Raw genomic sequence first — 13,061 nt, 5'->3', positions numbered from 1 at the left:
TGGAAAAAGCAATTTATTTTTAATAATCTCTATTAGGGCACAATACATTTCTTGTTTTGGATAATATTTTGACCAATATGTATGATACAAATCATACAGATTAAGTTGACCCAAAGTAAGTTTGAGACTTTATGTTATGGGATTCTAACTCAAATTTCGACAACCGTGTCAAACAGGCTTTTAAATCTGCATACTTCTCTTCCTGCATCAATATCTTCATACAAACTTGTGTTATGACATACTTATATTTTAAAATATATAGATAAACAACCCAATCAGAAAATGTTCGTTTGTCACTTTGCCCTGGACGGGATTCGAAGCTGAGACCAGAGTGTCTCAGAGGCAAGACAATACCTCTGCGCTACAATGGCCGTTAGTGCAATGGTTAATTACATATTCATATAGTCACGTCTGATGTAGACGTGACTTGCCTTGCGGGGCAGACAGAGCCAAAAGTGTTGAAGAGACTGGTAGGACTCAATTAATGACAGGTTGCTAGCCCATCGCCTAAAACGAGAATCCTAAGTTTATAAGCCCATCCCTTAGTCGCCTCTCACAACATCCATGGCAAATGAGATGAATTAGTCCTATTCTTTTTTATGTTGGTGCCGGGAACCACACGGCTATTTAGAATTTACTCAGGATTGTTGGAGATTCAGTATTTGCGAAATCCACATTGGTACATTCTGTTCATTCTAGATTCAATGAGTTGGCGTGTTAATCTCAGAAACGGGTGACATTTGAAAAGGAAATGCGCTCCGAAAAGCCGGATAAAGAACTACGTCCTTTTGGAGTCGGTTAAAAAGTAGGTTATGCGTATTTAGGGTTCTACAAAATCGGGAGTAGGTAATTCGTATTTATCGTACATATATTGCATACTAAAATTGTTTTAGTAATTTGTATTTATCGTATATTGTATAATAAAAACTTTAAGATTTCTGCATAGAAATAAAATAAATAAAATATTTTTTTACTTGTTATAAACCTTAAGAGTTAATAGGGAGGAAATATAATACATAGATATGCCTTGTTAACGATGCTTATGACTCCTCCGTCTTATGTGGTACGAAACGTTGTTTTTAGATATTTTCCTCTAACATTGGATTACCAGTAGAGAGAAGCTTACTTTCGCATTAATGATTTACTACTAGCTTTCACAGCTCCGCCTGCGTCAAACATAATTACCGTTCACGTAAGAATTTTCAGAAAAAAAAGCCTCTGTTAGAACACGGTAATTATATTAATAAAAAATAATCAAAATTAATTCAGTAAGCGCTGAAAGTAAAACGAGACGCGGTAAGACTTAGTTTTTAACCGACTTAAAAAAAGGAGGAGGTTCTCAATTAGACCGTTTTTAAAAAAAAATATAAGTATGAACTAGGTAACTTAAGATTTATGGACGTAGCTGCTATACGTAGCTCGCATAATTAGACTTAGCCCAAGATATCCCCGTTTTATTTTTTAAATAACGACGGAATATATCGCTATTATTGAAAAATATTTTCCTGCAGACAATGATGGAAATTCCTTTTATATCCTGGAATTCCTAACGTCCGACAACCCTAGTCGTGAGAAATACGATCACAGTATTCCTGACATCGAGTTTGTTTTGCCTGTGTTGGAGTGGTTATTCTGAGGTGAAAATGAAACCTACAAAATGAATATCAGAATATTGATCACTAACAGTGAGACAGTGTGATTCTTCATAGCTTATTTCTGCTAGCATTCAAAGTGCCAAAAGTTGTTTATAGGATTGAACATTGAATTTACCTTTTATAGTATAGGTCCTGCGAGTACATTATTCCGAAACCAATTTATTTAATACTACATTTTTTTTGAGAATTATATTTGACAATAACTGTTTTGTTTATAATATCAAAGACGCTAAAAAATTAACCACTATAAATGTGAGATTTGTTTTTTTATTATCAATTGGATAGCTTTCTAATTGTTACGGAGAAAATTACAACCGTTAAATGTTTTCAGTTGCCCATTCACTTAATCCGCTTGGAAGCACTTGTGCGCACTCTATAACTGCACTATGCTATTAGTAACGCTGCGTTAAAGGCTATCTTCTTCCAGTTAATTGAGTTTTAACTAAATCAATACAGTCCTTCGTGCCTGATCCACATGTGTAGTGGATATGATCTTTAAATTGTTTTAATTTGTTGTGGACGTGAAATACCTATTTTTAATCCACATCCACACTAATAATAAAAAGAAAAGATTTGTATGTTTGTAACGAACAAACTCAAGTAGTACTAGACAGATTTTCACGAAATTTAGCATATAATATATATATGTATATAGAATTAACCTTCGGGAGTAGGTAATATAGGGAGTAATTCATTTTTTTTTCTGTGTAATTGCAATGGTTGTTACAAAAACTAGTTTGTTAAAGAAAATAAAGTAAATCTTTTATCGAATGACTATACATTTTATCTGTGGCTTCGCTCTCACTCTCTGAAAGTTCAGAAAGAAAAGAACTAATACAGGTTACTCCTAAAAGTCTTGCTAAACTCCGTGCCAAATAAAGAAGAAGAAGTATCTTAAATCTGTAAAGAAGTTCAGTAGTTACAAACAAACGTGGAACACAAATATTATTATTATTATGTACATTTCTGTTTTATTAGCGAAGTTTGCGAAAACGTAAATTAATTTAAAGTTTTAGCCCTGAAGTATAAACGAAGTTTTATCAGATGTTTTTGAATGAAAAATCCTATTTTGATGCACGTTTTATAATCGAAACCTCTAAATTCTCTCTTTTCAAATGAAAATTGAATAAAATTCAAAACCACAAGGTCCCAACTACGGCATTACTGTTGCGTGCTTTTAAGTGCTATTTCATGCAACTGTTTGCGATCCAAAAGCTCGCTAAATACTCGCGGGAACTGCACTGAAATGCATATAAAAATTTAAATATTGTTTCAAGAGATGGGACAGGATAGCTGTACTTTTGGTTACTACTTACAATTATGCTTCCTACGATCAGGGGGGTGAGGGGTGCATCAGGGGGTACGGAGTGGTGTAAATAGTGGTGGTTTGCTTTGAGATAGAAAAAGGACTGACCCATAAAAGAAGAAAATATGTTTTTATGATACCATACACAATATCAGAATAGGAATAAACAGGATTCTTTTTGTTCACGATGGGCTATTTGAATCTCAATACCTTCATTAAGCCATCAGCTAAACGAGACATTGTAGTTTTTTCAAGACTGTTGGCTCTGTCTACCCCGCAAAGGATGTAATTACGTCTTATTTGTACGTATGCACACAACACCGGAGGCTTCAGAACCCCCTTACTACTAGCGGCCTAACGAAAGTCTAATTAGCTACAACTTCGTTTCTTAGAAAACGGATATGAAAAGATTCCTTCAGGTGCATTTTGGCATTATGCGGTGTGCCAGTTTGATTAATTAATAGAAATATTATAAACATTTGATCCATAAGTGTGCTAAAATACAAGACAAATCGCCGATTAAAGTAACTTTCCTTTTAAGTAGTTTATGAATGCGGCGACAAATTTCTATTTGGAGCCTTCCTTACACAGTAAGTTTAAACTCTTTAATGCTCTTCATTATACAAGAAAACTCTTTTAAGAATATCTTCCAGAATTTGAAGTTGAGGACGCCATTCAATGTAAAAATAGAGCAAATATTACCTGAAGGCTTCGTTAAAAGCAAAACATTTTATCCTGACGTCTTTACTTGAAAATCTTAAAAGCAACAGAGCCTGTCAGGTTCAGAAATATAAATAATTTTACAATAATTAAGTATTTTGATACATACATTTTGTCATTGTTCTGATTTGTTTGATCTCATTCAACTTAAGGGCTTACTGAGATTGCATAAATGTGAAAATTATCGAAATTCAATTGTAATTTTAGATTTAGAATAATTGATAATAAATGCCATTGTACATATTTATTTATGTATTCTTTATTAAAACAATTACAATAAGTAAAATACAATAGGCGGACTTAATGATAACATTGTTATCTAACAGTCTACCATTGGATTCAGCAGAGAACCTTTGTGTTCTTCTAAATCCAATTACGATATTGTAATTTGTTATTTTTTTTATTGCATTGCACATTAGTTTACAAACAATAATTTATCATTTGCTTCTCTCTTAATTGTTATAAGAAAAAAGTATAATGTTGTCTATTATTATTTTAATCACAGAAATTCAAATAATATAGAACACATTCTAAATTCTATGATTCAAAAATGTTTGATGAAAATACATACACGTTACTCAAAGTAAACATTTTAATAAACAATATTCATGCTATTCATTTGAATACAAAAGGCGCGTTCGGATCTCCCACTACCTACATTCTCGGAAAATTTGCTTTTCACCCCGATGTAACAGTATAATATTGGAAACGTGGGCAAAAACATAAAACAAGGTATTGTCCAGTTCCATGAAGCTTTGTGTCGATGTTCCTTTTTCCCTCCCTCCTCCACACGGCAGCTCTTTTGAAAATTTTTCTTTGATTTGCGTTTGCGGATTACGAATATATTAGTTTCTTTTGCACAGCCGTTACTAGTTTTGCGTACACGCTTTGTGACGTGTTTTTACCCTTAATAGAAGTTTGGAGTTTAATAAAAATAATATAATATGAGTATCCTTTGTTGTAATGGTTGTTAAGAAAATTTTATATCTTGCGTCTGTAGCAGCAAAGCTGTGTTTCTATTCAAATGCCCTTTTTTACTGTCTCGTACTGTTATCAAACAACTGCCATTAAAATTGTTTCAATTTAATTTTACCTACTGAATGTGAGGGAAATTAGTGGTAGATACATTAAGTTGGTTTACTTACGCGTTAATAATATTTAGGTTCTGTATATATTGTCTCTATAATTAGTGGTATAGTAGCGATAAAAATGAAAATCCAGCTTGTTTTCTTTCAGTGGATATTGTAAAAACCAATCAAGGGAAAGGTTTATAAACTTGGGATTCTAATTTGGAACGATGGGTTACTTGTCATCTTAATGAGCCGGCCAGCATAACTCAGTCTTTTTGACTCTTGATAAAGACGTTTATGTAACATTCAGTTTTATTTACATGGATAAAAGGAGTTATCACGGCAATCTTAACGATTGAATGGAATTTCCATTATTGCACGTAAAGATTAGATTTAGTCGGTACCATGATGCGAGTATGCAGAAGGCTCACTCACCTTTTAACTAAATTAAGTTATATTTATGTTAATTTTAATTTTTGGTTTAGAATGTTCTCGGCCCTCTTAAATATTTGTTGTTTAGTATTTAATTTGTTATCAACTTTAAAAGTTTCAATTATAAAATATTTTTTTAATTGAAAGGGTTTAACTAAAACAATGGTATTAATCCATAAAGGCAGCTAGTAAACAAAATATTTCGATCGGTACATTCTGGCGGGCGTAATACTTATTAAAAATCTATTGACCGGGTTGCAGCGACCACGAACCGATTCAGCCCTATGACCGGTTTTTGTTCTGAAAAAGCGATTGTGACGCGTCATATTGCTTTTGAAATCCCTTTAAACTACTCTGAAAATTTGCATGGAGAGGATAACTCTCCCCAGTTTACAACTTCATGTAAATTTTCGTTTGTGGCGTGTTTTCTGACACTTTAGGTGGGTTGGCAATCTGTCTCTAGCTGAATCAGAATTCTAGCTTTACGTAAAGGATAAAGTCGTGATGAACTTACGAACTACTCTATTTTTCTTTCGTCAGAAGTGAGTAAGGGTAAGCACTTGTACTAAACTATCCAAACTCTGGTAGGACCCATGATAACGTGGTGACGAAGGTAAGACTAATCATACGTACATACATACATTTATGTATATAAAATTACGCCTGTTTCCTCGAGTGGTAGTTAGATACTACATCTCCCCACGATCTCTGCAAACATCTTTCGCTTCGCCTTCATTCATAACTATCTTCAAGGAAACTCGGCGGCAATCGTTTTAAAAAATTAAGATACCTCCTTAAGATCAGAGGCGGATTCCGGATTCCTCCCCAGGAGGATGGGACCGGGACTATCGATATTTAATCCCCAAATAAAAATTAAAGGAAATTCCCATAGAAACTGGAAGAACGGAAATTTATGTTAACTCGAGCGGAGGTGCGAGCAAACTTAGTCCCTTCTAATTAAATGAACTTGTTCCAATTGTAGGAAACTTACTAGCGTTTCATTTTTAATTAAGGTTCGCGTGCGATTCTACCCTCGCATTGTCGACACGTAGGTCACGCTGATCGGTCACAATGCACTAGAACTCGAAATTAAAAAAAAAAGTCCAGTTACTTCCTACATCAGTGCTGGATCCAGGGCCTAGTTCCGAGAAGGATAGATTTCCGCCTCAATTTAAAAAGAAATCATCGAGATATTTCCTGCATTCAGTGCTGAATCCAGGACCGAATTCAGAGATTCACAGGTATCGGCACCGAAAGTCTGAAATGTAAAGAAATTGTTGAGGGCCAGATTCGAAAAAGGTTTACGCTTCGAAACTAGATAACTTTCTTCAAAGCTATAAATATAAAGCTGTAAATTGAAATAATTTTATTCCGATTTATAAATATTCGAGAGCTCTAAATTTGGCCCTGGCGAAACTCGAGCGAAGCGAAGCAATAAAATTGCATCGGATGAAGCCTCTAAACCCATTTCCTTTTCACAACTTGAGGTATTGTGGATGTGACTCGCCACATATAAGTACTTATGAAAAGCGTGACTATTCAGTATAAAGAATACTTCCAGTATTTAAAATTTGATTCCTCCATACTTATGTTAACGAAGCTTTGTATTCTTCTTTGTAGCAAATGAACTCGGAAACTACTGGACCTATTTTCACAAAACCATCAAAAGTACCTACCACGGGCTACTTTTTTCGGGAAACTCCCACGCTGATTAAAAACTACGAACAACGGAGTTACGTTTAATAGTTAGTGTTTAACCAAACGACATTTTTTATTTTCTTTGAAATGCTAGGAAATGTTATACATACATATGGTCACGTCTATATCCCTTACGGGGTAGACAGAGCCAACAGTCTTGAAAGGCCACGTTCAGCTATTTGGCTTAATGATAGAATTGAGATTCAAATAGTGACAGGTTGCTAACCTGTCGCCTAAAAAAGAATCCCAAGTTTGTAAGCCTATCCCTTAGTCGCCATAGGAAATGTTATCACTCTAGTAAATGGCCTTCTCACTGCTTCAGCTACTGACTAATGTATGTATCTCCGCAATGATTATTTACATACACGTTACATAATATTTGTTGATTACTTAATAGGTATAACTACCAAAGATTGTTTATCGGGACTACCTATAGGTAATCGTAAACAACATTTTGATTCGTGTTTTGTAAACATCTTATTCTTACATAGGAATTCTACTCGTCATGTTTTTTGGGTAAAAAGATCCGATGAGTTTCTGCTAAAAATTGAATTCCAGACTAATTATGAAAATATTTTTCGCTTGGCGTTTGTAGGAAAATGTTTTTTCTTTTTATTTAGATGTCTCTTTTTTGTGAAAAAGAGAACAATTTATTGTGACAATGACTATAAATTGTTCTCTTTTTTACATATTGAAAGCCTATCATAATTATAAGTATGATTTGTTTACTTACTTCTTACTTTGCCCGGATGAAGAAGAAGAAGATGCCATGTCTTTAGTCGATTAGATGTAATAGACTATCCTTAAGTGCCGGAACTCACACGGCGAATACTATAACTGAGGTATAAATCTATACTAATATTATAAAGCTGAAGAGTTTGTTTGTTTGAACGCGCTAATCTCGGAACTACTGGTTCGAATTGAAAAATTATTTTTGCGTCGAATAGACCATTTATCGAGGAAGGCTTTAGGTTATAAAACATCACACGGCAACTATAAGGAGCAAAGAAATAATGGAAAATGTGAAAAAAAAATATTCATCCTTGAGGGCTAGAACGATGCCCATAACTATTCCACGCGGACGAAGTTGCTGGCACAGCTAGTTAATTATAAATGTGACAGCTCTTGGTCAAAGCAGATGGGCGGCTGATCCATAATGAATGTCATGAATAGTAATGGCTATTTGACGGACGGACGAGTCAGGGCTTTTCCCAATGGTGCATTGTGCATTACCTATCATGGCCTACATAAGGGTACGCACACAAATAAAGCGTGAGGGCTTAATTCTATCGAGGATACTGATATAATAGTCACTTCTTCGCCAGTGTATTACTCAAGCCTATAACACCCGCATATAATGTAATTTTATAACGGTAAAATAACAGTAAAAAATATTACCTCTAATATAAGTATAAATAAATGCATAGATTTATTTAGTTCATAACAAATAAATAGGGAAACAGTTCCTTCATCGCCTGGTCCAGAAGCATAGTGGAGAATACAACTGGGAACACGCGAAGGTGGGAGATGAAGAAACATTACAAAATGACTCGAACAGCCATAAAAATTTTGCATACTATATGACAGAACTAAAATAAAGAGGGCGTAACAAGATATTCATCATAGCTATGAAAATTTGTTATAAACAACCTTTTTCATTTAAATTTTTCAAAAAGATTTACAATTTATTATTACAAGATTTATTTAAATAATTTAAGAATACTTTCTCCTTCTAAAGTTAATGAAGAAATTTTCACTTATGATATATTTATTGTTCACTTATTACTACTTTTTGTTACAGGACACCTGAGCCTCGGCGATGATTTGGACCTGAAAGGCCCACCACCATACTTCCGTGAACCGATCCGTCAAGAACAGGTGGGTGATATTATCTATCTAGGACACAAACTACTCTTGTCTCTCACTCATCTTTGGGTATCCCCAAAGTGGCACCATCCACCACATTGCTCTGGGGCTTGGGGTCAGCTTTCCGGCATTTCTCCTTCCACTTTGTTCGGTTCATACATCGCTTTTTCCTTTGTGCGGTATGTGGTAACATAATTTAAATTTAATATCTTACTACCATGTTTAATTCTTATTATAGAAAGTTTAAAAAGTAGATATATATTTGAAAACAAGCTATCCAAAGAACAGGCGTAACTGAAACCCACCTTTATTGTCATACTCGTACAGTGACAGAACTTATATTTAGATAGTTTGACGCAAAAGTCCACTTCGCTTGTATTTGACGCAGATAAAGAATTTCTGATCTAGAGTGCCGGGAAACAAAACATTTTTTTAAATTTCAAAATTTTAATAAAAGGATGTCGTTGCGTTATGCGTTTGACGTACATTCATGAAAAAAATATCGTGACGTGACGTTTATAAATCCTGGAGGTCATAGCGTTATGCGTTTGACGTCATTGATTGGGTCTGAGCTGTAGATTTAATTATAGGTCTATTGTCTAGCAAATTGTCGGCTGTTTCTAATCACAGAGTATAATAGGCAGTTTACACCTGGGCTGGTATATCCGGTTCAATTTGCACTGTAGGGAGGGATCAAGCCAGATATTGTTAGGCACACATAGGGCTTATGGAAATCCTTATTCTCTTATGGAAATTTACTAGTGCGAGAAATTATAGTTCTGCTAATTTTTTAAATATTCTGATGATTATGGTTCTAAGTATATTTATCATTGAGCACAGCACTACCTGATATTGTCGGTGTACATTGGCGTTTTAAATTTAAAGCCGCATATTCCGACGTTAAAGTTTAGCACAAGTTTTTGAACGTCAATATATACGGCTTATGAACAGAAATATGCAGACCATAAATATACGGAATGAATCTTTATTGCACACTAGCTACTACACGCGGCTTCGCCCCCGTTTTGTCACTTTTCATGTAATCTGTGAAAACTTAATTAGTAATTACTTAAGTAATTATTTCTTATTCCCATAATCCATTTAGACGAAACCAAGTCACAACGCTCCTAACTATATGTAATCAACCTGTGAAAACACCAGGATTTTTTACTACTAGACCAGCATGAAATCTATATAGTAACGTTAAATGGGATGTCGTTCTTAGCAATCACTTTAGCACTGCGACAGACAGGCCACCATACAGAACCACTATTAGTCTATAGTCCTGAGGCTTTACAGCTTGATACACATCCAATCGGGAGACTCACTTGATCACTGCTGATGACACGCAATCGCATTCTGTTTCCATTATACGCATTCAGAGCGCGCATCTACTATAGCGGGTTACATTGCTTAGTAAGTCTAATGTAGAATGCTTATTATTCTGTGTTGTATTACTACTAATTGGTATGCAATGCAGCCAATAATAGTGTATTGAAATTTGATTTGTTAATTAAAAAAGTTAGCCATCATGGCTTTTACTTAAACACTCGCTCATTTTTGCCAGATCTCAGTTGAACCCAGCGCCGTTTGTTATAATTATTTTCAAAATAAAGAAGTGTTACCAGTTGCACCCTTAGTTACCGGCATTGCGTTAATTTATATTTAAAAAAAATTAAGTACTAGTTGTTCATTAAGAACAAGGAAAATGAACATTTTTATTCTAAAATAACCGACAACTTGTGACATGTCTGTGTAATGATAAAAATAGATTTTTAGTGCTGGAATCATGCACTAGTAATGCGATAGACGATTTCAGGGAGTAAATGTCATGTCTCTTCATTCGTAATTCTACTGAACTGGTATAGTAAAAGTGTTGATATGAATAACTGCATATCAGTTATTTAAGGTTTTTTAAACTCTTATTATGAAAATTTTGACTTAAACACATGTTTTGTAGATTGCGGTGTTAGTTAGAAACTTACTTTTGTACTTTTGTATAAGATGTTTTGATGTCTAAGTTTGTTTGTGATATAAAAAAAGATATATCTATCTAAATTCCCTGGCCATGGTTTATAGTTTGGTAATTTTTTTTATTCATAAAATGCGCACTCCAGTTACTTTTCCTCTGTGCCTATCACAGCTCCCTGGGCCGCTACGGTTTAACCGCTTACCCTGTTCCTTCCCGTGCGGGATTGCAACCTGAACTACTTAATGTGTGCGGAAACCGTTAAAGTCGCGTTCAGATAGCTTTGAATTGCATGTTTATTAGAAAGATTAGTCAGTAGTTGGTACTTAGTGGAATACGCCAGCGAAAACCCCTTTCATTATCCCTTCCCACGGGAATTCGGGAATTTATTTTTTAGCGCACCCCTGGACAGCATAAGGAACCTACATGGCAAATTTTAAATAACTTGACCCCACGGTTTGAGCTGTGCGTTGAGTCAATCAGTCAGAATCTTTAAATATATATATATATATATAATATATAAATATATATAAAGATTTGTCTACAGATACTTTTTAAACTTACTGGTTTTATCTTCTTCAGTACATACAAAATTATGCCGCTTTTCCGAAGGGATAGGCAAAGACTAATATATTATATCTATTTATAAATTCAATACTATTTATAAAATAGTATTGAATTTATAAATCTCACCTAAGTTTCCAACTTTGGTACTGGCTCATTATCCTACTACTATTATAAAGGCGAAAGTTTGTATGGATGTATGGATGTTTGTTACTCTTTCACGCAAAAACTACTGAACCGATTACCATGAAATTTGGTATGTAGGTAGCTGAAGACCCAGAATAACACATAGGCTACTTTTTATCCCAGAGTTCCCGCGGGATTGATAGGGTTTCCATGCGGACGAAGTCGCGGGCGGCCTCTAGTGTTATATATTTTTTTAATATAAATAATTATTTAATTTTTGCAGGCAAACAAACAACATTGCCCTACCCTGAAGGAGAGTTCGGCCGACATCGATACGGTATCGATTTATCCATCATTCGACTTCCAGGTGGGATGACAAAGTTAAAAGAAATAGTGTTTTTTTATCTTGTTAAGGAAACCAAAATTTCCATTTCACCTACTCGGTTATCAGAAGTCAGAAGATTTTGTAAGTCCAAGTATTTTAATGGAATTTAAAGTGAAGAATTTTCCAAATTAAAAAAATAATATAAAAAATTTAACCTTTATCAAGATATCAATTTAATAAATGCCTTAAATCTTATTGGATTAAGAGAAACACATTTATAATTGGTATAAAAATACGAAAGAGTTAATGGACTTTTAAATGAACATTTTACTTTAACATTATGCTTTCAAAATAAATTAATGGATTACTTTAAAATTAAATAAAAAATTCATAGTTTGGCCAGAAACGTGTTGTGTGAAAATAAGTTAGTAAGTTTCGTGCATTCTGAGAATCGTCTTTTGTGAAGTCGCATTTTAGACGGAGTGCATTCAAAGACCGCCTTTTGGGTTTCACTATTGAAATCTGAATAACTAAATTCTCTGTCTCAGTTTCTGTCTAAATGTATGTGAATTAAACAATGTTTTCCCTGAGAAATTCGAAATTTCAAATATCGTAAAATATGTTAATTATGTAAAATTTCAGCGATTACATGGGTTTGATGAATTTGATATTGATAAATTTGCTTATTTACCTTTCCATAAGTATATTTACTTACTCAAACTTACTTCGACGCTCTGTGTAATTTGTCTCGTTGTACTGAGCAGTAAATGTTATATATACTTCAATAATTATTACATGCGTTTGTTCGGTTACCTTTACAACAAAAAGCAATAATAATTGTCTAAATAACAACTGATGAGAAACGTAATATTTGTCATCATGTTTATATGAGATGTGAGATATTTTATTATACAGTAAATAATATTTGTATTGGTTTTCAGCCGAGCTGGCTGAGGACGATGGAGTTTTGGGAACAATCTTTTGAGGAGCGCTATGAGAAAATGAGGAATGACACTCGCCGCCCAAGATTGAAGGTAAAGTATCGTCATTTTATTGACATTAGTCCCGGTTGCGTCCCCGGGATCAACGAGAGGGTTCGTGTGTGACCAAGATCTTGGAGTGGCAAGTCAAGGTTTAAACAAACTCATGCAATCTATTTTCCATATTTTTTTGAGTAATGTAGAAAGGAAATTTTAGTTCTCCCTTTATTATTGGTTTTATCATACTCGATTTTGTTTAAATGATACGAAGAAAGACAGAGAAGTATTTATTTATTTTTCTGACATTGTAGAAAAGCTAGTAAAAATGAGAAGGTATCTTATATATTGGA

At 34.1% G+C, this 13,061-nt stretch overlaps 1 protein-coding gene across 1 annotated transcript in view; it reads left to right on the top strand.

Annotated features, from left to right (window-relative positions):
• LOC106130579 (alpha-mannosidase 2) overlaps window positions 1-13,061 on the top strand; it is a 65,047-nt gene that overhangs the window by 43,233 nt on the left and 8,753 nt on the right. The window contains exons 3-5 of the mRNA XM_013329458.2: window positions 8,683-8,759; window positions 11,690-11,773; window positions 12,673-12,765. Coding sequence (XP_013184912.2) covers window positions 8,683-8,759; window positions 11,690-11,773; window positions 12,673-12,765 — 254 coding nt within the window. The remainder of the gene's footprint in view (window positions 1-8,682; window positions 8,760-11,689; window positions 11,774-12,672; window positions 12,766-13,061) is intronic.

The sequence above is a fragment of the Amyelois transitella genome, chromosome Z, assembly GCF_032362555.1.
Source record: "Amyelois transitella isolate CPQ chromosome Z, ilAmyTran1.1, whole genome shotgun sequence".
NCBI classification, from domain to species: domain Eukaryota; kingdom Metazoa; phylum Arthropoda; class Insecta; order Lepidoptera; family Pyralidae; genus Amyelois; species Amyelois transitella.
This window is presented reverse-complemented; position numbering and strand designations above follow the sequence as displayed.